The sequence below is a fragment of the Panicum hallii genome, chromosome 4 (assembly GCF_002211085.1).
Source record: "Panicum hallii strain FIL2 chromosome 4, PHallii_v3.1, whole genome shotgun sequence".
NCBI lineage: Eukaryota > Viridiplantae > Streptophyta > Magnoliopsida > Poales > Poaceae > Panicum > Panicum hallii.
Genome location: NC_038045.1, coordinates 5,341,139 through 5,365,735, shown reverse-complemented (window position 1 = coordinate 5,365,735; position 24,597 = coordinate 5,341,139). Strand labels below are relative to the sequence as shown.

The 24,597-nt window shown below is 47.7% G+C and overlaps 2 protein-coding genes and 1 pseudogene across 2 annotated transcripts; 2 read left to right on the top strand and 1 right to left on the bottom strand.

The window, feature by feature from the left end:
* Positions 1-8,630: 8,630 nt before the first annotated feature.
* LOC112890179 lies at positions 8,631-11,858 on the bottom strand (annotated as a pseudogene).
* A 2,902-nt stretch (positions 11,859-14,760) lies between these two features.
* LOC112889163 lies at positions 14,761-17,044 on the top strand. The gene is made up of 2 exons (XM_025955654.1): positions 14,761-15,486; positions 15,658-17,044. Exons 1-2 carry the CDS (start codon positions 14,761-14,763, stop codon positions 16,903-16,905), a joined length of 1,974 nt encoding a protein of 657 aa, XP_025811439.1. The 3' UTR covers positions 16,906-17,044.
* A 4,348-nt stretch (positions 17,045-21,392) lies between these two features.
* On the top strand, positions 21,393-23,215 carry LOC112889111 (F-box protein At5g49610-like). Its single transcript, XM_025955603.1, has 2 exons — positions 21,393-21,443; positions 21,643-23,215. The coding sequence occupies exon 2, from the start codon at positions 21,670-21,672 to the stop codon at positions 22,855-22,857; it is 1,188 nt and encodes a 395-aa protein (XP_025811388.1). The 5' UTR covers positions 21,393-21,443; positions 21,643-21,669; the 3' UTR covers positions 22,858-23,215.
* Positions 23,216-24,597: the final 1,382 nt, after the last annotated feature.

The window sequence follows — 24,597 nt, the reverse complement described above, 5'->3', positions numbered from 1 at the left end:
TACACGCCCTAGTCAAGCCTACAACTACGGGATTCAGGTGAGATCCTTTGCATGCGCTGAGGCCGTTAGAAGTGGCGTCGTGGATGACTTGGACGGCATCTGGATAACATGGACTCGTTCGCCAACAGCCACGCAGAACGTGGACAAGGACCCGGAGGCCTGGATGGATGGGACTATGGTCTATGGGAGTCCCATCGTGGCGGGACGGCATCGGCCCTGCCGAACCAACACGCGCCGGCGTCTCTGACGGCGGGGTTCGCGGAGGAGCGGCGTGTCGGGGACTCGCCGGTCCACCGCGCGGTGATCAGCGGCGGCAAGGTTGTGGTCGAACTTAAGCCTGGCGCGCGCCGCCGCCGCTGGCGACGAGGCAGATGACGCGCGCGCGTCGTCGCGTGGTCTTGAGCACGGTCTGGTCGATCGTTCCGCACCTCGACGTGTTCGCCTTCCGGATCATCGACGGTGACCACTGCCGGAGAAAGGCACATCAGTGCCGGTCGTAGGGAGATTTAGTAACAGACCGGCACTAACGTGACAGCCGTTAGTGCCGGCTTTATTGACCGGCACTAACTGGCGCGTGTTAGTGCCGGTCTGTTACTCCAGCCGGCACTAACTTGCCCGACCCTGCCTGGCTCCTGGCAGCAAGGTTAGTGCCGGCTGGTATAACTGGCCGGCACTAAATCTTTTTTTTATTTACCTTTTGTTTTTCGTTTTTATACGTATAGGGTTTAGGGTTTAGGGTTGATGCTCTTACCTTTTGTTTTTCGTTTTTCGTTCCATTATACGTATGGCTATGCGTATTTGTACCGTATGCGACTACATAATCGTACTTTTTGCATTGCACAGTAATATTAGGACAGCATATTACACTAATATTATATATATATATATATATATATTCATCATGTATGGAACACTTAGAAGTTTAAAAGTACTTGAGATATTACAAATTAGTAAGAACATCAACTATAGTAATTTATCAAATTCCCCGTCGTCGGATCTTTTTCGGTGACGCTTGTACGGATATCGTCATAAAATTCGCCCTTAGGATTTATGACTTCATCGAGCAGGAATCCGCATATTGCTTCTTGAATTGCCCTGATCCGAGCCATTTCAATGAGTTCTTCTTTCATCCGCCAATGCTGTCACATTTTTCGAAAAAACATGAGAATAAAAGATAATGAATTAAAATGATGAGCAGATGTGATTGTGCTCACGTACATTGAATGCCTCCACTGTCATTTGCCCTTTTTCACTTGCAAAAGTGTTGATCCACTCGCATACGTAGTATCCACATAAGTTGTTTCCTTGTCCCTGTCTCCAACACTATGGACAAATGTGGGTTAAGATATAGAATTTTTCTGATGTTTATTACGAATGACATTAGTAGCGAGAGTATATTCATACCGGAAAATCAGTCACCCAACAAAGAGGCTCGATTTCACCTATGGGCAAGCCTATGTGTTTGCGGAGGTAGCGATGCCATGCAGTATTTACCACCTCGATGAGATCTTGGTACTTTGATTTATCTTGCCTTAACGAGTCGTACACCAAGACCTTGTGCTCCTCAATCCGAATACAAAGCAATATCCAATGAAAGCTGTGCATATACATACGCATAACCAATTAATGTTGATTAAAATAGTTATTAAATAGTATTATTAATACGAAGGGATTGAAAACAAGAGGCTAACAAAGAATGACTCACTGATGGTTGTATGGCAAGAGAATGAAGGGACACATGCTATTCTTACGCAACCCCCTGTATATAATATTGACTATTTCTTTAGGGTTTTGCTCTACCGTTTTCTCGTGTATAATATCGGGGTCGAAGAACCCGACGTTATGGAAGTTCTTTTTTCGGCAAATTTGAATTTTTGACCTACGGGACACAAGAAAAACGGGGATCAGTCAACACACAAGGCTAAAAATAATGAAACGAGAGACAATACTCACATGCACCATACACTCAGGAGGGACTTGTCAAGGGCATCTTGATGGTATAAATCGTAAAGTGCTTCAAACTCGATATATACTTCACCTGCCCCCCGCCAGAAATGCTCATCTTTAATCCGGGCTGGGAACATCTCTAATTGATTAGCTTTAGATTGCACGGCATACCATTTGTGTAACTCGGCCATTCTCGTTGGTAGGAATGGTAATAACTCTGGCCATATCAAAGGTTCACCAAGTACAAATTTTTTCCTGCCGCGGGCATCCTATAGGGCCTCCCCAAGCAATTGAGCCCTTGTTAGATCAGTTTGCAATATCATCCCAGCCATGGTCAACGGATCTCTTGATTCATCAGGACATTCTTCACGCGGCACTATCAATGAAGCGATCGATTGTTTGGACTGCTCTCCGAGCTGGGGAACGGTCTTTGCATTGATCCGTCGATTCTTGGGGTTGTTGTAGCACTTTCTGATCTGCCGATCATAATCCGACTCCCTTTCTTTCTCCTTGGTGGGATCTTTAATGAAGTGTTTAACGAAGTGTGCCTTCGCAACCGGATCTATTTCTGGCTTCTTGTTCGCAGCCTCCCTCAGTAGCTTGCGCTTCAGCAAGAAGGTTTGAAACGATTCTTCTGCCTCTTTCTCTTCTGGAGCCTTCGCTTTCTTCTTTCTTTGCTGCTTATGAGATGGCTGGACCGAAGGTACCGTGTATGCCTTCTGTCGCTGACTCTGATTCTGTTGTGCGGCTGGTGATGATGCCGAAATTGGCTCGCTTTGTGCGGCTGGTGATGGCGGATCCATGCTGGGGTCCCGTGCAGGCGGTGGAGAAGGTGGGCCAACACTAGGATTCCTGTCATCAGGTGGCGTTGGTGATCTTTGCCTTGAGCACCGAGCGGAATCTGTGGCTGCTTGCACCAATCTTATGTCGCGCTTTGGCCACGCAATCCATGTGTGTACGGCATGTTGTAGTTCTGTTTCTTCAGGACTTATAGGGATCGGGAGGTCCAAGTCTTCCCAGCGTTCTTCAGTAATTCGGTCAACAAAGACTCTGGCGAATCCTTCAGGAATTGGCTGGCAATGTATTGTCCTGCCTTCTTCTTGGACTTCCGCATAACCCTCAGCACAAACTTTGAGCTTTTTCCTATAAAGAACCAGAAGCTCACACTGGGTCCTAACGGTAATGTCGTCGATGGGGTCCCTCGTCCTGTCGGCACCCAAAGCAGGGTGCTCTGTGGAAGCAACACTGCTACGACGCTGGGAAGGGGTGCTGAACTCCACATTGGCAGCTGGTTGATCCGAGCGTTGCCCAACTGCTGCCTCAAGTGACATTATCCGGTTTTCTAGGCTACAGATCTTCTCTGCCACTACTGCCTTGCTTCTGCATCGGCTTCGGTAGGTTTCGAGATCTCCGGAAAAGCCATATTTCCACGGAACTACGCCCATGCCTCGGGTCCGTCCAGTGTGTTCCGCATTCCCAAGAGCGTAAGTCAGCTCGTCATTCTCTCTGTTGGGCTGGAAGGTTCCTTCTTCCGTACGCCTCATTGCCTCGTCAAGTCTTTGGGTAGCCTCTCTTAGTACGTCGCTAGTCACAAACATTCCAGTGTCGGGGTTTAGTGTGCCTCCATGAGCATAGAAGTAATACCTTGCTCGTTTGGGCCAACTCAAGGTCTGCGGTACGATTCCTTTTGCAATTAAATTATTTTCCATCTTTTCCCATTTCGGAACAGCAAACTTATAACCTCTAGGCCCAAGTCTATGGAAGTTTGTGTTTTTGCTAGCATTCATTTTGCCTTGAATTGAGGCTGCCATGCTGTCAGCACTGCGCTTGTAATTCACGAATTCATTCCACCACTCTCGTTGCTTCTTCCAGACTTTATCAAAATCTGGTGTGAGGCCCTTGTTCACAAAGTTTGCCACCAACTTTTTCTTGAACGAGGCGAACTGAATTGCCATCTTCTTAAATGCCCATCCCTTTACTTTGTCAGCTTTGCCTGGGGGAAAGTTGAAGTGCAACGACACCTCTTTCCATAACAAATCTTTCTCTGAATCTGGCATGATATCTTCAGGTCGATCAGAGACTTTATTTCTCTTCCAGAGCTTGTACTTTATGGGGACGTTCTCCCTAACAAGATATCCCAATTGATTTACAAAGGTCGTCTTAATTTGACCAGGGGCTAGTGGCTCGCCGGTTGCTTCGTTGATCTCCGTGATGGTCGTACATCCTACCATCTTCCTCTTGGAGCCACGTTTTCGTTTAGGCCTCGTCGATCCTGATGCCTGAAAGAATCGTAAATTTATCAAGCGGGTTGCTAGCAACTAGTGTACGTCACGGCAGGTATTGACAAAACGTTTATCCTGATGCCTGGAAGAATCACTAAATTTCATACCTCGGCTTCCTCGACATTTTCTTTTTCCTCCCCACTAATATCTTGCTCCTGGTCGCCAGGATAATGCAAGTTTAAAAATTGGCTGCCATCGTTCTCGTCCTCATGAAACTCTGGAGCTATTTGCCCAGTACTACCACAAATGAGCTCGTGCATTAACTCGTCTTGGTTGTCCGTAGGATCCATTTCCACTACCCGAAACAATAAAAAAACATTAAGTATTTTCTAGTACTAATAAAATGTATGTATTTGCAAAAATATTGTACACACGTTTATATTCATAAATGCTCACATGGTTATTTAGATCCAGAATAAGTTAATATCTTTTACAACTGAACAAAACAAATACATGTGCGAATCGGGCCTCCCGTGTGCGAATCGGGCCTCCCGTGTGCGAATCGGGCCTCCCGTGTGCGAATCGGGGCCAGTGCGTCTCAGACTGAATAGCTTTCATAAATAATTCTGAACTAAACTACGTGGGCCCTTACACACTGGACTACATAGGGCAGATATACATGTGCCACTTACACATAAGTGCTCATGTGCACATACCCTGGAATTTGATAACGAATGAATAGATTATGTGTATATGACTGTATTAGACTAATATAATATGACATAGATATGTTGACTCAACAGGACATTCGTACGCCTCACTAGTAACAAGAAGGAACTAAACAAAAGAGCTAGCGGAAGCAACATATAAACCATCTAGTTAAAACAAAAGGCAAGACTTCACATCCAAACATTTTTATTACAACTCATCCATCCAGAACGTATGCATATCGAAAAGTGTGCACACGTGCTGTTATTACCATCCAATGAAGCACCCTCTAGCTCAAGAACCTGAAGAGGAGAAAACATGTGTGAGGTTTATTATATAGAACAAACCAAATTCTTGGATAGTATTAAAGCACCTTGGTTCATCCTAGATACTACTGGTCCCATTTTAGGATGTGCAGGCAATAAGAGACAATTGTGCTAATTTTCCTCATCAGTTGTGTTGTGGTTGAATTTTCAGGTTACAAAATGCGGAGAAGTTACATTGTTTCTCATGAGTTGATAGGATCACCTTTAATCATGTTATGACACAATTATGCATATGCTTAAATTTAATTCAGACTCCAAATTTACTAACAGAACCTAGAGCCATTCGTCACTCATATTGGAGGGCAATGCTAGTACTCGAACGTCAAGATTTCACTCTTACCAAATACAAGAAAATAGAAACATTCGAGGAGATGAAATATTGGTGATCAATATGGTTAAAGATGATATTAGTTGACAATATTGGATGGGAGGATGGGAGAAATAGTGCCACTGAAAAAGTTGAGCCAGAACAACTTTTCTACTAACATAGTAAACTCTATGATGTAAACTTTTCTACTGGTATCCCATTTGCACAACTATGCGCAACTAGATTCACTCACATACTACAACAGTAGAATAGGTGGCAAGCAAACGTTATCGATCTTGACTCCATGCAATAAAATTATTAAACCATCAAAGCGTAATTTCCAAATGAAATCTACAGCTTTTAGAAATGAACTATTTCCCTTGAGAAGCTCTGGGATGCTAAGAATATAAGTCATCTACTAATGGTCAAAGTTGAGAAGATCCAATTACCGAAGAGGGCGAGGAGGAGGTCCGGAGGGAGGGGTCGACGGTGGGGGCCGGAGCTTCGGGCGCCGCAGCAACGGCGCGAGGACGACGAGGTGAGCTGTCATTAACATTGGTCAAATCAATTTTATACTAATGGCATATATAAAAGAGAAACTAAATCGCTGTTTTGCTTTTTGCATAGAACAACAAATAATCATTGTAGCTTTTAGAAATGAACTATTTTACTTGCTGCTTAATTGATTGATAACGAGCATGAGACAACTTGTTCCCTAAAGAATATTTTCTAAACTTGGAAGCTAGATTAGGCTCTGATGGTTGGATCACGACAGGATCACAGGATTCTGCTCTCTTTATTTGGATACTTGCATTTCAGTTACTGCCCAAAATATTTTCACCTTCTACTAGTATACTCCGAGCAAAGCTCTGCACCATGTTCACAACAACTTGTACATTTAAATCTAACTGATTATTTGGTATTTGATCAAATTGGCACAATGGAGTCTCCTTACTGTCATCAAGATCACATTTGGCGGTGGAGAGCCATTGGACATGAGCAGCAACTTGTTGGCTGAAAGCTGTCATTAAGATCTAATTGCCCCAAGAATCACAATTTCAGACATTTTGGTGATTTGGGGAATGGGAAGGATGCCAATTTCATTTTACATTCTTTGAAGTCAATGTTACAACCAAAGGCAAGACAGTGTGTTATTGTCAAGGTGAACAATAAAGATGTCGAAGAGAATTGCAGCTCCAGATTTGCCCATGAGGACAATAAGATTATTTCTAGTCCATCTCAAAGGAAAGAAAGAAGTCAACTGAAGGCATTGGAATCATATTTTTCTAAACTCAATACCAGTCAGCAGCTATGCTCTTTCTCTGAAAAGAACAAACACAAAAATGGCCTATCATCCTCATATGAAGTTGACATTGCTGATGATAATGCCAATTTGAGGAACAGGGCAGACTCGTTGCGGGTACAGTTTGACAGAGGAAACTCAGGTAAAGTCACTTGACTTGGCAATTAGCACAGATGTATTGTCACCAAAACTTAGTTATTAAAAAGAACTTTGTTGCTTTAGGTACTAAGAGTTATCGCAACACTTCCATTGAAGATTACAAGGAGTACTTGATATTTGATGAAAAGAGTTTCCTGGACATGCATACAGATGATCAAATGTCTGGTTTCTGTTTGACGTAAGTATGTTTTCTTACTAATTACAGTAACTCGGCACATTGTTGATGTGCAATTAACCAGATGCTTACGCAAGTTGATGTGCTCACCTCGAACCCGTTTTTGCGCTCGGAGGGCGAGGAGGAGGTCCGGAGGGAGGGGTCGACGGTGGGGGCCGGAGCTTCGGGCGGCGGCAGCAATGGGGCGCGAGGAGACGGAGCAGTGGCGCGAGGACCTCGAGGCGGCACGGGCAGCCGGGCGGCCGGGCTGCGCAGGACGGGCCGCGCGCGAGGACGACGACGAGGTGCGCCGCGGCCGGAGCTTCGGGCGGCGGCAGCAACGGGGCGCGAGGACGCGGAGCAGTGGCGCGAGGACCCGGCGGCAGAGGCAGACGGGCGGCCGGGCTGCGGGGAAGGGGCCGCGCGCGAGGACGACGACGTGCGCGGCGGCCGGAGCTTCGGGCGGCGGCAGCAGGGGCGCGAGGACGCGGGGGCGGCGGGTAAGTTGGGGCGACGTCGATCTGAAAACTGGGCGAAGGGGCTAACTTGTTGGGGGGATGGCGCGGTTAGTGCCGGCTGGAGTTACCAGCCGGCACTAACGCGCCCACCTGACGTCACGTGAGCAACTTAGTGCCGGCTGGTAACACCAGCCGGCACTGCTGGCACTAACGCGCCCACCTGACGTCACGTGAGCAACTTAGTGCCGGCTGGTAACACCAGCCGGCACTAACGTGAGCAAGTTAGTGCCGGCTGATATTACCAGCCGGCACTAAGTTGCTCACGTGACGTCAGGTGGGCGTGTTAGTGCCGGCTAGGGTTACCAGCCGGCACTAACGTGTCCGCGGTTAGTGCCGGCTAGGGTTACCAGCCGGCACTAACGTGTCATCCGCGCGGGAATTGGCGCGCGGGAACTGGCCACGCCAGTTCCCATTTTCACTAAATTTGTAGTATTCATAAATTTATTCAACATAGGCTCAATAATTAGAATAATATAACAAAAATTTATATCTTATTTTTAGCTACACAATAATTATAGTAATTATATGTACACAATAATAATAGTAATTGAAGTAAATTAACGAATATGCAACCATTATCAATTATGTGTAGCGTAAAGGGTTTATATGTGTATATGTTTCTGTTATTGATAATAAATCGAAAACACTTCATTTTGATCCATGCAAAATTCTTCAAAAAACTTTTCAATAGTACCCTATACAATGATGTAATCAATTCGCATATTACTTGATTATTTGTTTGTAATTTAATGTTTCAATGCTTCTAGTAATGCAAAATTAGTGAATGTAAATAATATTTATACCATGCAAAAATATAATATTATCTGAAGATGATATTATGTCATAATTGGAGAAATAGTATCAAGAATTGAGATAAGTACGATGCGGTGCGTTACATTACATCACTGATTGAGAGAATTCAATACATAATTTATATAAAACTACTACTCATTATCATTATGTACTGGAACATTGATAATCTTCCTTTTGACGAAAGTGCCTTGAGCGTGATCACAGCGTAAGTAAGGTGTGTCCTCTTTGGATAAGAGGATGCTAGGGTCAACGTCAACTGAGAATGGAGGAAGGTCATCAATCTGGTCATAATCTTCCGAATTGTCCGAAATATCCTCAACTCCAACAACTTTTCTTTTTCCTGGAAGAACTATGTGCCGTTTCGGCTCATTTCCAGCCTTGTCTGCTTCAGACGTCTTATCTGACTTCTTCTTCGGTTTGCTCGACATGTCCTTCACATAGAACACTTGTGTCACATCCTTGGCTAGAACAAATGGTTCATCTTTATATCCAATCTTTTTGAAGTCAACTATGGTCATCCCATACCGGTCCTTCGTTACGCCTCCTCCAGCCACCTATTCGCAACGAAATAAAGGGACAACTATGGGTCCATATTCAAGTTCCCATATCTCCTCTATGACACCATAGTAGTTGTTCTTTTCTCCATTACTGTTTACTATACACATACAAACACCACTGTTTTGGTTGGTGCTTTTTTTGTCTTGAGCTCCCGTATAAAATGTATACCCATTGATTTCGTACCCTTGGTATTGTTGGACAGTGATTGATGGTCCCCTAGCCAGCCATTGAAGTTCTTGATCAACTGTGTTGTTGCCCAATAATTTTCGTCTGAACCAGCCGTCAAAAGTTTTTATATGTTGGCGTGTAATCCAAGAAAGATTCTTTTGTGGATTTTCAGACTGTATAATATTCATGTGCTCATCAATATATGGAGCCACCTTGGATGAATTCTGAAGAACCATGAAGTTTGCTTGGCTGAATTCACTACAAGGGATGTGCACATTACATTTCTTTCCTAGTGTGCCTTTTCCCTTTAGTCGCCCCTCATGGTGTGACACGGGGAGCCCAATCGGATTGAGATCAGGAAGATAGTCAACGCAAAACTCAATGACCTCCTCGGTTCCATAGCCCTTAGCAATGCATCCTTCTGGGCGAGAACGTTTACGCACGTACTTCTTCAATACTGCCATGAACCTCTCGAAAGGGAACATATTGTGTAGAAAAACAAGACCCAGAATAGTTATTTCTGTCACAATATGAACTAGAAGGTGTGTCATAATATTGAAGAAGGAAGGTGGGAAGACCATCTCAAAGCTAACAAGACATTCGACAATATCTTTCTGCAGCTTTATTAGATTATTTGGATTAATTGCTTTCTGTGAAATTTCATTCATGAATGCACAAAGCTTTACAACTGCCAATCTCACATTTTCCGGTAGAACACCCCTCAGTATAACCGGAAGTAATTGTGTCATCAGAACGTGGCAGTCATGGGACTTCAAGTTTTGGATTTTCTTCTCTTTCACATTTATTATGCCCTGTATATTTGAGGAGTACCCAGACGGGACCTTGATACTGTTCAAGCAATCGAACATGCTTTCCTTCTCCTCTTTACTCAGATTATAGCTGGCAGGTTTTAAATAGTGGCGTCCTTTGTCTCTCTTCTCGGGTTGCAAGCCTTGTCGTCCAGCTAGCATCCACATATCGCGCCTTGCTTCCAATGTGTCTTTTGACTTACCATACACTCCCAGAAAGCCTAGTAGGTTGACGCAAAGATTCTTCGACAGATGCATCACATCAATTGCGTTGCGAACCTGTAAGACTTGCCAATAAGGTAGGTTCCACAATATAGACTTCTTCTTCCACATTGGAACATGTCCCTGGTCATCCTTCGGAACAGGTTGGCTACCGGGACCCTTTCCAAATACTACCTTCACATCCTTGATCATCGAGAACACACGCTTTCCATTACGGAACAGAGGCTTACGACGAGTTTCGGGCTCTCCTTTGAAATGCTTCCCTTCGGTTCTTAGGGGGTGATCGGTAGGAAGGAATCGGCGATGGCCCATGTATACGCATTTCTTACAGTGTTTCAAATAAATGCTATCGGTTTCATCATAACAGTGGGTGCAGGCCATGTATCCCATGTTCGACTGTCCCGAAAGTTTTGCAAGTGCAGGCCAATCATTGATGCATACAAAAAGCAAAGCTCGAAGGTTGAAAAACTCCTGTTTATACTCATCCCACACATGTACACCTTCTTCTTTCCAGAGCAGTAAGAGATCATCCATCAAGGGTTGCATGAACACATCAATATCGTTGCCAGGTTCTTTTGGCCCTTCTATAAGCACCGGCATCATGATGAACTTACGCTTCAGGCATAACCAAGGAGGAAGGTTGAACATACATAGGGTCACGGGCCATGTACTATGAGCGCTGCCAAACTCACCGTACGGATTCATTCCATCCGCACTTAGAGCAAATCTTATATTCCTTGGGTCATTGTCAAATTGAGGATACTCTCGGTTAAGGTTTCTCCACTGGGACCCATCTGCTGGGTGTCTGATCATGTGATCCTCCTTACGGTCTTCTTTGTGCCATCGTATCAACTTAGCGTTGTCCTTGTTTTTGAAAAAGCGCTTCAGACGTGGTATTATAGGGAAGTACCACACCAACTTTGCGGGAACTCTCTTCTTTACCGGCTCCCCATCAACATCACCTGGATCATCTCGCCTGATCTTATACCGCAATGCGCTACAAACAGGACAAGCTTCCAAGTTCTCGTATTCGCCGCGATACAGGATGCAGTCGTTAAGACATGCGTGAATCTTCTGCACGTCCAATCCAAGAGGGCAAACCATCTTTTTAGCTTCGTATGTTGTTGACGGCAGTTCATTACCCTCAGGAAGCATGTTCTTTACAATCTTTAATAGCTCACCAAATCCCTTATCGGTGACCCTATTAGTTGCCTTCCATTTCAGCATCTCTAGCGTGGTACCCAACTTCTTCTGCTCCGGTTTGCAATTAGGGAACAATGGCCTTTTGTGATCCTCCAACATCTTCTCAAACTTTAATGCCTCCTTCACAGTGTCACTGTCTTTCTGTGCATCAAGCAACGCCTGACCTAGCTCGTCAGGTGGCTCCTCTTGTGCAACATTTGCTTCACCCTCGTCCATTGGTTCATCTTGAAAGCCACCTGCTTCATGAACCCATGCCCAATCTGGAAGATTGTTATCACCATCGTCATCTTCTTCATTATCGTCCATCGTAACTCCAACTTCGCCGTGCTTAGTCCAAAGGTTATAGTTACTCATGAAACCATTCAAGGACAGGTGATTCCATAGAGTTTCTCTTTTCCGGAATTCCTTTTTATTTTCGCAAACACTGCATGGACAACACATTAAACCCTTTGGCGACCTATTTGCCATTGCTGCCTTGAGAAAAGAATCTAAACCCTGAATCCACGCAGAGGTGCTCCGGCTTCCGTGCATCCATTGCCGGTCCATCTGTACAAATTAAAAAAAAATCATGCCCATCTGTACTATGAATTTAGAAAAGTCTAAACGACTGATAATTTGAAACGGAACGGAGGGAGTAGCTTTGAGAGTGAAACTGTGAGAACCTCTCCAGAGGCATATCCAAGGTTTGGAAATTCTAAAAAAAATCAGACATATACAATAGGAGCTTGCAAAATTTTATGATCCAACTCAATCTCATTTTTGAGATATGAAAATCAGCAGATGGAATCACTATTTTCTTTATCTAGAAATTTTATGGGGAAAAAACCCAAAAATCATGAAAATGTATCGAAAAGTCAAGAATGAAGTAAACATCATGTTCTTAGTCATGCTTTTACTGCAATGATGATGAAAGATTGGCAGGGGGTAGTACAAAGATAGAATACCAATGGATCAAGGAAGACATTTCATTTATTAGGAGACAATATAAATTGAGAGGCTTATCTATCAGAAGTTCAGAACATCACTGGTTAAAAGAAAGTTCAAATGCAAATGGATAAGATCTTAAGAGCATAAGAAGAAAACATCAAAATTTTGTTTTTTTGATACAGTCGCTATCAATGCTACAAAGTATACCTGGAGTAGAACTGAAAACTCCCTGAAGAAGATGATACTAGCAATAGCTGCACAGGCCACAAGTCAAACATCATCAAATTACTAGCTAGAAGCCTAAAAATTTTATGGCTTATGAGAATTTGAGTGACAATTTGGTAAGTAAATCTGTACTGAGATATAGCCAATTTCAGAGCATGATGAATAGTTAACCATAAAAAACATAACATCGTACAATAATTTCAGAGCATGTTTTATTTCAAAAGGTTGAACACTCAGATGCTATGTACCTGACCAATAGTTAATAATTTTGTATTGTGGCATCCAAATAGATCAATAAAGAAATCTCATCCGAACTCAAGGTACCCAGATATCAACAATGTTTTTTTTGTTAACAGTAAAGGAAATGTGGTAGTATAAACTTTAATCCAGTTCAAACCACGATACTAAGGTTAGATATCAAATGGTAGAATGGTAGGTCTGTTTGTACAACAATCAAGAGTAATTCCTAAATCCAACTTGCACATTCTCATTTTTCCTCAACCTTAAAATCACTATTTTCTTTATCTAGAAAGCATGAAACAAAGAATAAACACCGTGAAAGAAGAGTGGAAGAAGATACTAACCTTTGGTGCACTTGGATGGATGAAATCCTCACAAATTTGGGGAAAAATGGGCAGCACCTCCCCTGTAACACGCCATGGGAGTGAGAAGAGCTCGGTTGAAGGCTGGGAAAGAAGGAGTGCCAAATGAAATGGAGGGCTGGGTTTGAAGTGGCCGGTATATACGGGCAAGTTAGTGCCGGCTAGTGGCTTTAGCCGGCACTAACTGTGTACGTTTAGTGCCGGCTAGAACAGACAGCCGGCACTAACTTGTAATTGACCACGTCAGTGCCGGCTAGATTTGCCGACCGGCACTAACGTGCGTTTTGACCGTTCTGGCAGTTGGGGGGGATGGCACGTTAGTGCCGGCTGGTATTTCTAGCCGGCACTAACGTGCCCGGCTGACACTGTTGAGGCACGTTAGTGCCGGCTCGTCCTTGACCGGCACTAACGTGCTGGTACCTATAAACCGTTTTCCAGTAGTGGACGGCGTCCGGGAGGGAGGGGGGGGGGGCGGCTAGCCGTTGGACGTAGCGTTCACGCGTCGCTCGCGCTGGCGCTGCGGCGCGGGAGCCCCGGGCGCGGCCGTCGATGGGTGAGGTATTGCTCTCGCTCTCGGCGGTGTACGGCTCCACGTTACGGCACGACGACTCGGACACTGGCAATTCCGGCTCGAAGGTGACGTCAGGATGAAAGCGTGAGGTGCGTGACTGGCGGCGTCGTGCTTAGTTTGGAAGGGAAGGAATGAAGAGGATGCCATACGCTGATACGCACGGCAACCCGTGAAGAATCCCATTTGAACTTTCTCCATGCTACTGTCCATTGTACATCAGATTAGAGTCTCCAATGCTGGTACTAATTTTCAGTTAAATTTCTTTAACACCAAGCAAACAACGTACTTTCTCCAATTGTAAATAGAACCTCCTACTTGGTTTCACTTACAAGAAGGTTTTACGTTCGAGTCTCTTTTACAGCTCGCCCAATGCCACGTCCTCTTAAACTTTGCCATTGTCATTTTTATACGACGCAAGCGAAGTGATTCGCTTGTGGTTGTAGCAAGCAGCGCCTGCCTTTTCCTCCTCGCCGCCACCTCCGCGCGAGCTATTTTATCGCGTCATCGTCCCATCTCCTTCCTATCTTCTACTCTTCTTCCTCATCATCTCTAGCGGCCATGGCACCAACGACATTGACGTCGTGGTGTTCCGCACCAACACCAACCGACGGCGCTTCGCCATTCTCGCCGCTCCACAAGCTCGATCGCTGGGTCCGCCGGAGTTGGGAGATGATGATTTCGACAAGAATCGTAGCACACATCGCCGTGCAATGGAGGTGAAACATCGAGCCCAACAGCTGCGTGCGTTAATGGCGGCCACTGAACCGATCTGAGCCGTCAAGCTGCTACGTCGGTTCAATCAACGGCCTGGATTCGAATTCAAAATTCCACCGACGCGCACGCGTGGGTCGCTCGTACGAGGGCCGCAACAAACGCATCCACCTGGCAGCGACGCCTCCTTCCCATATAGCGAGACGGACGCGACGGCGTGGCCGCGCATTGCCGATCCATCCGCATCGAGCAGCTAAATCCACCCCTAAACCCTAACCGCTCCGCTCCGATCGACAGGCTCCTCGCCATGGCGCCCGTCCTCCTCGGCCCTCCCGTGATCCGCGGCGCCCGCTCGCCGCCCGCGGCCGCCGACGCCCCGGCCTCCCACCCCTTCCTCGACCTCCTCGACGCCGGCTTCAACGACGCGCCGCCCTGCACCGACGCCGCCAAGGCGGGGCTGCCGCCCAACAAGACGCGCACCGAGAACGGCGCCGCCACCTACGCGGCCTCCGGGAACCCCTGCCTGGACCTCTTCTTCCAGGTGGTCCCGGGCACCCCGCCGGACCGCGTGCGGGGGCTCGTGGAGGCCGCCTGGGCGCGCGACCCGCTCACGGCGCTCCGGCTCGTCGCGAACCTCCGCGGCGTGCGCGGCACGGGCAAGTCCGACCGCGACGGGTTCTACGCCGCCGCGCTCTGGGTGCACGGCCGCCACCCGCGCACGCTCGCCTGCAACGTCCCGGCCCTCGCGGAGTTCGGCTACCTCAAGGACTTCCCCGAGCTGCTCTACCGCCTCGTCCATGGGGGCGACGTCCGCGCGGTCGCCAAGGCCAGGGCCGACGCCGAGAAGGGGCGCAGGGCAGCCAAGGTCCGCCTCGCGCAGCTGGCCAGCCGGAGGCGGCGCCGCGCCGTCGAGCTCTTCCAGGCCCCGCCGGCCCCGCGCCAGCCCACGCTCGCCGACTACGTGGCCGCCGCGCTAACCACCACCAGGAGGCCTAAGTCCAAGCGAGACAGGAAGGCGGCGGCCGTGGCCGCGGTGGAGACGGACGAGCCTGAGCAGGCGATGGAGGTGGAGCAGAAGCCCGAGGCGATGGAGGTGGATCAGGTGGCGGCGGCGCAGGAGGAGGCGGCGGATCAAGACGCGGTGCCATCACCACGGAAGGAGGAGGTGACCGCGACCGCGACGAAGAAGAACATCACTAAGAAGGTGCGGAAGGTAGCCAAGCTCGCTGTGCAGTCGCTGGAGATGTACTACGGCGACCGCGCCTACCGCTTCCTGTTCGACTGCATCGCCGACTTCTTCGCCGACCTCCTCGCATCCGACCTCAAGCAGCTCGCGCCCGGCGGCAAGAAGAGGAAGATCGGTCTCGCCGCCAAGTGGTGCCCGACGCCGGGCTCGTCGTTCGACCGCTCGACGCTGCTCTGCGAGGCCATCGCCCGCCGCCTCTTCCCGCGCGACTCCAACCCCAACTACGCCGGCCTGTCGGAGGAGCACTACTCGTACCAGGTGCTCCACCGTCTCCGCCGCGAGGTGCTGGTGCCGCTGCGCAAGGTCCTCGAGCTCCCCGAGGTGTACATGAGCGCCCAGCGGTGGTCCGAGCTGCCCTACACCCGCGTCGCCTCGGTGGCCATGAGGCGCTACAAGGCCCTGTTCAAGAAGCACGACGAGGAGCGCTTCGGCAAGTACCTCGAGGACGTGGCGGCGGGCAAGGCCAAGATCGCGGCCGGCGCGCTCCTGCCCCACGAGATCGCCGCCGCGGCCTTCCGCGGCGAGAAGGACGACGTGTCGGAGCTGCAGTGGCGCCGCATGGTGGACGACCTCCTCAAGAAGGGCTCGCTGAGCAACTGCATCGCCGTCTGCGACGTGTCCGGGAGCATGAGCGGCACGCCGATGGAGGTGTGCGTCGCGCTGGGCTTGCTCATCTCGGAGCTCAGCGAGAAGCCGTGGGCGGGCAGGGTGATCACCTTCAGCCAGCATCCGGAGATCCACATGATCAAAGGGAAGAGCCTCCAGGAGAAGCTGAGGTTCGTTCAGCGCATGGATTGGGGAATGACCACCAACTTCCAGGCGGTGTTCGACCGCATCCTCCGCACGGCGGTGGACGCCCGGCTGCCGCGGGAGAAGATGATCAGGACCGTGTTCGTGTTCAGCGACATGGAGTTCGACCAAGCGTCGGCGAACCCATGGCGGTGGGAGACTGACTACGAGGCCATCTGCCGCAAGTTCCGGGACGCCGGGTACGGCGACGTGGTGCCACAGATCGTGTTCTGGAACCTGCGGGACTCGCGCTCCACGCCCGTGACGTCGACGCAGCCAGGGGTCGCCATGGTGAGCGGGTTCTCGAAGAACTTCGTCAAGCTGTTCTTGGAGAACGATGGCGTGGTGAGCCCGGAGGCTGTCATGAATGCAGCGATCGCCGGCGAGGAGTACCAGAAGCTTGCCGTGTTTGATTGATCAAGGCGTAGGTGAGATCGGTGCCGTGAGGGCTGGTCCTGGATAGTCTGAATGTTCTGCATAAATCTGATGTATGCACCAATGCCGAATAGGTGATGATTAGCGAATTTTTTTTTTCGTTCGGCTTTTAGAGCCTCTGTTTGCCCTTTCTCCAGTTCAATTTAGTGAATGTTATCCAGTTCGTGAAAATAAAATTGTTTCCCTCAAGTTTGGATTGATGGCATCGAGTTATGAAACTAAATTTAGTTCTCATGGTGCAAACATGGATCGATGCTGCCTTGGCCCTTTTTTTTTTTGCGAAAAGCTTGGCTCAACTTGCATTTGCTATTCTTTGCTGGAATCGGTAAATCGTTGATACATAGTTTCATAACGCAACAAGTTATCCCTTACTCAGGGCCATGCTACTAGCTTCAAGTAGAAGATACACACATAATTGTATTGGCTGCATTTTTGAGGGATACACACATAATTGACAAGTAGATGATCTGTATTTTAGTTAGATATGGATATAATTAATAAGTAGAAGATTTCATTTTAAAATTATTAATACATGTGTTGGATTTATTTAGAAAGATTCACACATAATTAATGAGTAGAAGATCTTTCTAAATACAGACAATAAATTTATTTATTATTCTATAATACAGATTTTCTACTTATTAGTTACTATATGCATATCTGTATTATACAGCTAAGAAATTTATCTATTATTCTCAATAAAGATCTTCTACTTATCAATTTTGCACATATCTTTGTAAAATACAGCCAACATATATATTGATGTGCAGATCTTCTACTTGTACACTCATTTCCTTTTCCAAATTCAGTGGAACAAAAACAATGCAAGTTGAGAGTTCTAACCTTTTCAATTGTCATTTTCATACGTCCTGGTGCTTTTTCCCATGCAGCTCTATTCTCTCACTAAAATCCTAGCTGTTGTTGACGATATATGCAGATGTAATATTAAATTCCATATAAAATAAATTATGATGAACATAGAAACTAGCATGCATAAGTCTAGCATACTAGTCAACAACAGTACAGGTAGGAAATCAGAATACATACTTACGGAACAGATCAGATCACGGTGCACACCGGCGCTCGGGATGGAGAAGACTATGGTGGTGGCGCAACAATGAGAAGAAGCAAAAACCCTAGATTTTGTTATGTATTCGGTGGAGGCCGATGAGTCATATATATAGAGAAGTCAAACCGACCTCGCGTTGTGATCGGAATCTAAACCGATTAGGGTTTAGACTTCCATATCTCATAGACTTAGGGACCAAGTCATCAAAGATTAAAACTGCAAAAGTAAGCCGCGCCCCCGCAAGACGAGGGGCCGAATTTCGACGGACCATTCATGCAGGTGCCGCGCGCCCGTACCCTTCGCCCCGCCTGGCCCGGGCCCGACGAGGCGAGACGTGGCGTGCAAGCACGTGTGATGTTTTATCTTTCCTCCTCCATCACATAGCTTGGAGGAGTGGAGACAACCTCCATATTTATGTTGGTCATTCCACTCCTCCACTAGTAAGGTGGGACTAAATTTGTACCACTTTCTCTTGCATCCATGGGCCTTTGAGATTTATTAAAATTTCTGAAGTTGTTAATGGGCCAAGCCCACTAAAATTCTAGCAATCCTCCACCAGATCTCAAATGCCCATTTAGAGTTTTGCCTATTCTTATCACTGTTTGATATATTGGTGTTTCAGCAGAGAGTGTTAAGTTGAACTTCCGCCTAGAATTTCAAGCTACGCTTATTCACAACTTGATAATGGACTATGCCTTGAATTGCTAGTTTTCTGCCAACAAATTTCACTCAAAGTTATAACTAGTATATGGCTGCCAGTATATGGCTGTCAGTAGCCTACCCCGTGGGTGGAGCATATACGTCGTACTTCTGGTCTCTTCATGAGCTTGCTAGAGATCACTCAAGTCTCATAGACTGCGACGTTTAACAATTAGGCTTATATAGGTGTGTTATTTCAAGAATGCTCTATAAGACAACACCTTTGCTTATCAAAGCCAATAGAAACACATTAAGGCATATAGCCAACCTGCTTTACAGTATTTGAGAGTATTGCATCTTCACTTAAAGAGGGTGAAAAAGAAAAATTACTCTCCTCAGTTAACCAATAGCTTGTTCTTTCCAGGTCCTAACTCACGGGATTTCCAATCATATAGTTTGGGTTACTACTATAGCAACCTATATAAGTCTTATACCCATCTTTCTCGATGCATTTTCAATCACATTCCGTGAAAGCCCTTTTGTAAAGGGATCTGCCAGGTTTTTCTCTGTTGAGATATAAATCACACTTATCACTCTAGAGTTTCTCAACTTTCTGACTGACTTTAGTCGTCTCTTGATGTGTCTTGATGACTTCGCATTATCCTTAGCACTGTTAACCTTGACTATCACTGTTTGATTGTCACAGTTCACAAGGATAGCCGGTACTAGTTTTTCAACCACAGGCAAGTCCATCAAGAGCTCACGCAACCACTCTGCTTCAACGGTGGTTGTGTCTAAAGCAGTAAGTTCTGCTTCCATGGTTGACCTCGTTAAAATGGTCTGTTTGCATGACCTCCATGATATCGTACCATCTCCAAGGGTAAACACGTACCCACTCATGGCATAAAGCTCATCTGCATCAGAAATCCAGTTTGAATCACTGTATCCCTCTAGCACAGCCGGGTGCCTAGAATAGTGAATCCTATAGCTCATAGTGCCTATCAAGTAGCGCATAACTTTATCAAGTGCATGCTAATGATCAGAACCTAGGTTTGATATGAACCAGCTCAATTTGCTCATAGCAAAAGATATGTCGGGTCTTGTTCCGCTAGCTAAGTACATGAGTGAACCAATAATCTGTGAGTAGCTCAATTGATTCTTAGCAATTTTTTTATTCTTGCGGAGTATCACACTAGGATCATAAGGTGTTGGAGATGGAATGCTACCCATGTAGCCGAAACGGTTCAAGACTTTCTCCGTATAATAGGATTGTGACAAAGTAATCCCATTCTCGTCCTTAATAAGCATGATGTTGAGGATCACATCAGCTTCTCTCAGATCTTTCATATCAAAACTCTTTGACAAGAAAGACTTGACATGATTAATCATCTCAATATTTATGCCAAAAATCAGTATATCATCCACATGCAGGCATAACATAACTCCTTAGACCCCACCATGCCAATAGCACACGCATCTATCAGCCTCGTTAATGACAAAATCTGCAGAAGTCAAGGTTGTGTCGAACTTCTCATGCCATTGCTTAGGTGCTTGTTTAAGACTATACAAGCATTTTAACAACTTGCACACCTTGCCTTCTTGACCCTCAGCTACAAACCCATCTGGCTGATCCATGTAAATCTCCTCATCCAACTCTCCATTTAGGAAAGTTATCTTAACGTCCATCTGATATACGATAAGACCATGTGAGGTAGCTAGGGAAAGTAGCGCTCAAATAGTGGTCAATCTAGCAACGGGTGAGTAAGTGTCAGAGAAGTCTTCTCCTTCCTTTTGTGTGTAAGCTTTGACCATAAGCCGAGCCTGGTACTTCTTAATAGTACCATCAGGCCTAAGTTTCTTCTTGAACACCCACTTACAACCAACTGGTTTGCAACCATATGGTCCTTCAGTTAATTTTCAGGTCTCATTGGATATAATCGAGTCCATTTCATTATGAACAACTTCTTTCCAATCATCAGCGTCAGGAGATGCGTATGCCTCTGCAATAGATGTGGGAGTATCATCCACAAGGTACACAGTGAAATCATTACTAAAGGATTTTGCAATAGACTAAATTTGTACCACTTTCTTTTATACACATGGGCCTTTGAGATTTATTAGAATTTCTAAATTTGTTAATGATCTAAGTCCACTAAAATTTCAGCAGCTGTCACATTCAAAACGTATTGTATGTTGTGTTTATAGCTCATTAGCTACCAAATCAGGGTGACAGTTCAAACAAACTCACCCAGTTGTCACCTCTGAATTTTTCTTAAGCCTTCTTTTTTAATTTTGCAGGCAAACTTCACAAACGACATCTAGTTGAGAACAAATGAAGTGTTTCATTTCTAAAAATGGCCCGTGATCTACATGTAGATATATGCGTGCATCCGGATCTGAACTTAGTGGGTGGATTTCATACACCCAAAACTTACCGAAAGTCAATGGTGCTCTCACTTGACGATATACCTGTAGATATAAGTAACTTTTTTAAAAAAATTGTACATTTGTTTTTCATGTTGTCTTTTTTTGGTTGAACCTAGCTAGAATTTCGATTGACCGTAGGAGGCGTTTACTAAAATATTTATGTTGTGTACATATAATATCTTTGGAACGAGTTGTAGAAACGATAAATAGGGAAAATAGGTTAAATAAAAAGGAGGCGGAAAAAGGAGAGAACCAGGCTGTTTTGGTTTCACACAGTCGAACGCGCAGGAGCGGTGCTCCGCGAACTATATACATTGCCGAACGCATCGCTCCCGTCTCCTGCTGGCACTGAGGCAGACGACGATTTCGAGGGACGGAGGCAGAGGTAAGCTCGCTCGCTCGAAGCACCCATTCCCCTCTCGATTCCGGCACCGCTCTAGCCGCATCCCGTGTCGTTTCTGGTTGGCTCTGGTCGGTGAATCGGCGGAGCCGCCTGGGCTTCCTCCCAATCCGTCGAGATTTGGGACCATTTCGCCGTCCACGAGCGCGTTGGCTCGGGCCGTGACGCTGTAGAGGTTTTGCAGGATCGGAGCGCGGCGGCGGCGGCGTCCATGGAGAGCACCGAGGGGCCGAGGAAGAGGCAGCGAGTCGCCCCGGCCTCGGCCTCCGCTGCCCCGTACATCCCCGACGAGCTCGTCCGGAACATCCTCGTCCGCCTCCCTTCCCGGTCCGTCCTCCGCTGCCGCGCCGTCTGCAAGGCCTGGCTCCGGATGGCCTCCGACCCCGGGTTCGCGCTCGAGCACCACCGCCTCCAGCCGGCGCTGCCCCTCGTCTCCTTCCTCCGCGGCGGCGCCGGCAGCAGCAGCAAGGAGGCGGCGGGCGCGGATCCCGTGGGCCGCTGCGTCGAGGCCTTCGACCTCCGTGCCGACGAGTTCCGACCCGCCGTCCGGTTCGCCGGCAGCGGCCGGTTCCACATCCACGGCTCCTGCGACGGCCTCCTCCTCCTCAGCTTCGAGGACCGCTTCTTCGTCTGCAACCCGGCCACGCGCCAGTGGACGCGCCTCCCTGCGCCGCTCCGCTCGTCCTGGTTCGTCGGCTTCTACCGCCACGAGCCCACCGGCGAGTACCGGGCCCTGTTCTTCCGGGGCGACTGGGCCAACTGGCCCGGCACGGACTACTACATCCTGGTGCCGGACTCCCGGAAGGGGAGGGGAATCGGCCTACCGTCGGAGAAAACCGGGTACAGATTCAGCGGGGAACCGCTCGGCCCGCCGGTCCTGCTCCGTGGCAGCCTCCACTGGATGCCGCGGCAGGTGCGGAGCCACGCGATCATGGTGTTCGACACGGCCACCGAGGTGATCACCTTCATGGACCCTCCCGTGGTACGGGAGCACATGTCGTTGCTCGAGGTGGACGGCGAGCTCGCCATGTTCAGCTGCGGAAACCGAGTCACCATGGTCGAGCTCTGGCTTCTCAAGGACTACGCGAACGGCATTTGGGTCTGCGGGCACCGGGTCCGGTTGCCGGCGGTGGAGGTCAGCACCTTCGTCTTCGACGAGTCCTGGCGCATGTTCTTCATGTCGGAAGAGGGGGTTGTGATAGTCACCCCAGAGCAGAAGCTGCTGCACTATGACATGAATGGGACTCTGCGAGAAAGTTTCCCCTGCAATGGCCGCAATCTCAAGATCACTCCGTACACTCTCAAGGAAAGCCTCGTCCGGCATACATTCTTCGAGACACATGACAATGCTGGTGGTCGTGATGATGAACCGCCGCCGCCTTTCTTCCGGGGGCTGTAGAATTGGTGGTGATTGTGGCTTCCTATATGGACCTTGGTTGCAGTTGATCAGCAGTTCATGCTCCACAGTCCAGATGTTAGTGTTGATAGATGAAGAAGTAAGCTAGCTTGTCTGATACTCTGATGCATCTCTTTTATGCTCAGCAATGCCTCCTTAACAGTAGTTTAAATTGTCAAACTGGTTCTCAACTCTCATTAGTTGGATGGGGTTTAGTTTAGTTTGATGTTCCGAAACTATTTGTCTTGCAGTTCTGCGTATTCTCTGAACATTAATGCGAAAGACTCTTTGGTTAAGCCTTGCAATGTACTTTCTGGTCATGGCCGCGGCTATTCAACTTGTTTGTACTATTGCATCAAGATGTTTTTGTTTCCAGTATTTTGTGTATCTGTTAAATAATGCATTCGAAACTGAAAATGTTGTCGATATTCATTGGGATTTCGGAGCTGAAGAATTTGCGCTGTCCTCTTCTTCCTTTTTATTTAGCTTATGCTGTGCTGAAGGTTTGTTCAGTATTTTTTTTATTTAATTGCATGTTTGTTCTGTATATAGCTGTGGAAGTTATTTTCCTAGCTGGCACACGTTGATATTTCATATTATATATGGAAAATGCCATCTGGGTTAAATCCAATTTAGGCTGATTCTCAAAGTAATCCAAGTTTTACATGGACTGTCATTTAGCTGGAGCATCATCTGCATGAGCTGTAAGTTCCTGCAGGCTACATGTGACCCAATGTTTTCTTTAACCGATTAGAAATGTCCAACCTTAAACGAATGAGATTTTTTCTTGAGATATGGTGACATGCTGACATACATTTTCTGCCATGCCTGAAGTTTGAGTAAGCATCTAATTGTTTAGGCAACCTGGCGCTTGAAGAATTAGAGAGCATGTCAAGCTGCTCCAATGCCATTCTTGTTCAGAAATCAGAAGTGAACTGCATTCATGCTACTTGCATGGTCACATACTCTCGAGTGTACACCAAACTACCAAGCCACCCCTGGACTCCAAATGCGAAAGCCAGCAAAGTCGTACGTAATGAGCGAGGTGTCATTCGTTGGAATCCACCGGTGCTATTTCCAAAGCAGCAATGCCCTGCAAAAGTGACCTCCAATTCCCCAAACAGAGGTTCTCCACGTCGCATTCCTCCTCCTAGACTCCGCCGGGAAAAGGGAAAAGAACCAAGAGCCCTCGTGTCACTATATACAGCTGGTCTCGGTCCTCCTGCCGTGCTCGGTGCTCCGAGCCAATGGAGTCGGCGAGGACAGCCATGGCGCACGCCGCGGCGGCGGCGGACGTCCCCACCGTGAGGCCCCGCGCTGCTGGCGACGGCGACGATGGCGGTGACGGCGAGGGGGAGGCGCGGCGGCTCTGGGCGGAGTTGGAGCGGATGCCCACGCCCCAGCGCGCCCGCAGCGCGATCGTGACGCTAGAGGAGGGAGAGAAAGAAGGCGCCGGCAGGAAGGCGGTGGTGGACGTCGGCCGCCTCGGCCCGGGGCAGCGCCGCGCGCTGCTGGACCGGCTCGTGGGCTCCGCCGACCGCGACAACGAGCGGTTCCTGCGCGAGCTCAGGGAGCGCATCGACCGGTACGTATACGCACTTGCGCGCGCGGGCATTGTTGATCATCTCGCCGTGCTCCCATTTCAGCGTGGAAGGCGTGAGTCCGTTCGATGTCGTACGTGTAGTGGGGCAGTCCCCTGGGACTGATCTCCCGCACCAACGCATGCACAATGGCAACGATCGG

Excerpts from the sequence above, each read along its gene's own strand:
- LOC112889163 (XM_025955654.1), top strand. The coding sequence starts at position 14,761 with ATGGCGCCCGTCCTCCTCGGCCCTCCCGTGATCCGCGGCGCCCGCTCG. Across the intron at positions 15,487-15,657 it reads AGGCGGCGGCCGTGGCCGCG|GTGCGGAAGGTAGCCAAGCT; the intron begins GTGGAGACGGAC and ends ATCACTAAGAAG.
- LOC112889111 (XM_025955603.1), top strand. The coding sequence starts at position 21,670 with ATGGAGAGCACCGAGGGGCCGAGGAAGAGGCAGCGAGTCGCCCCGGCC.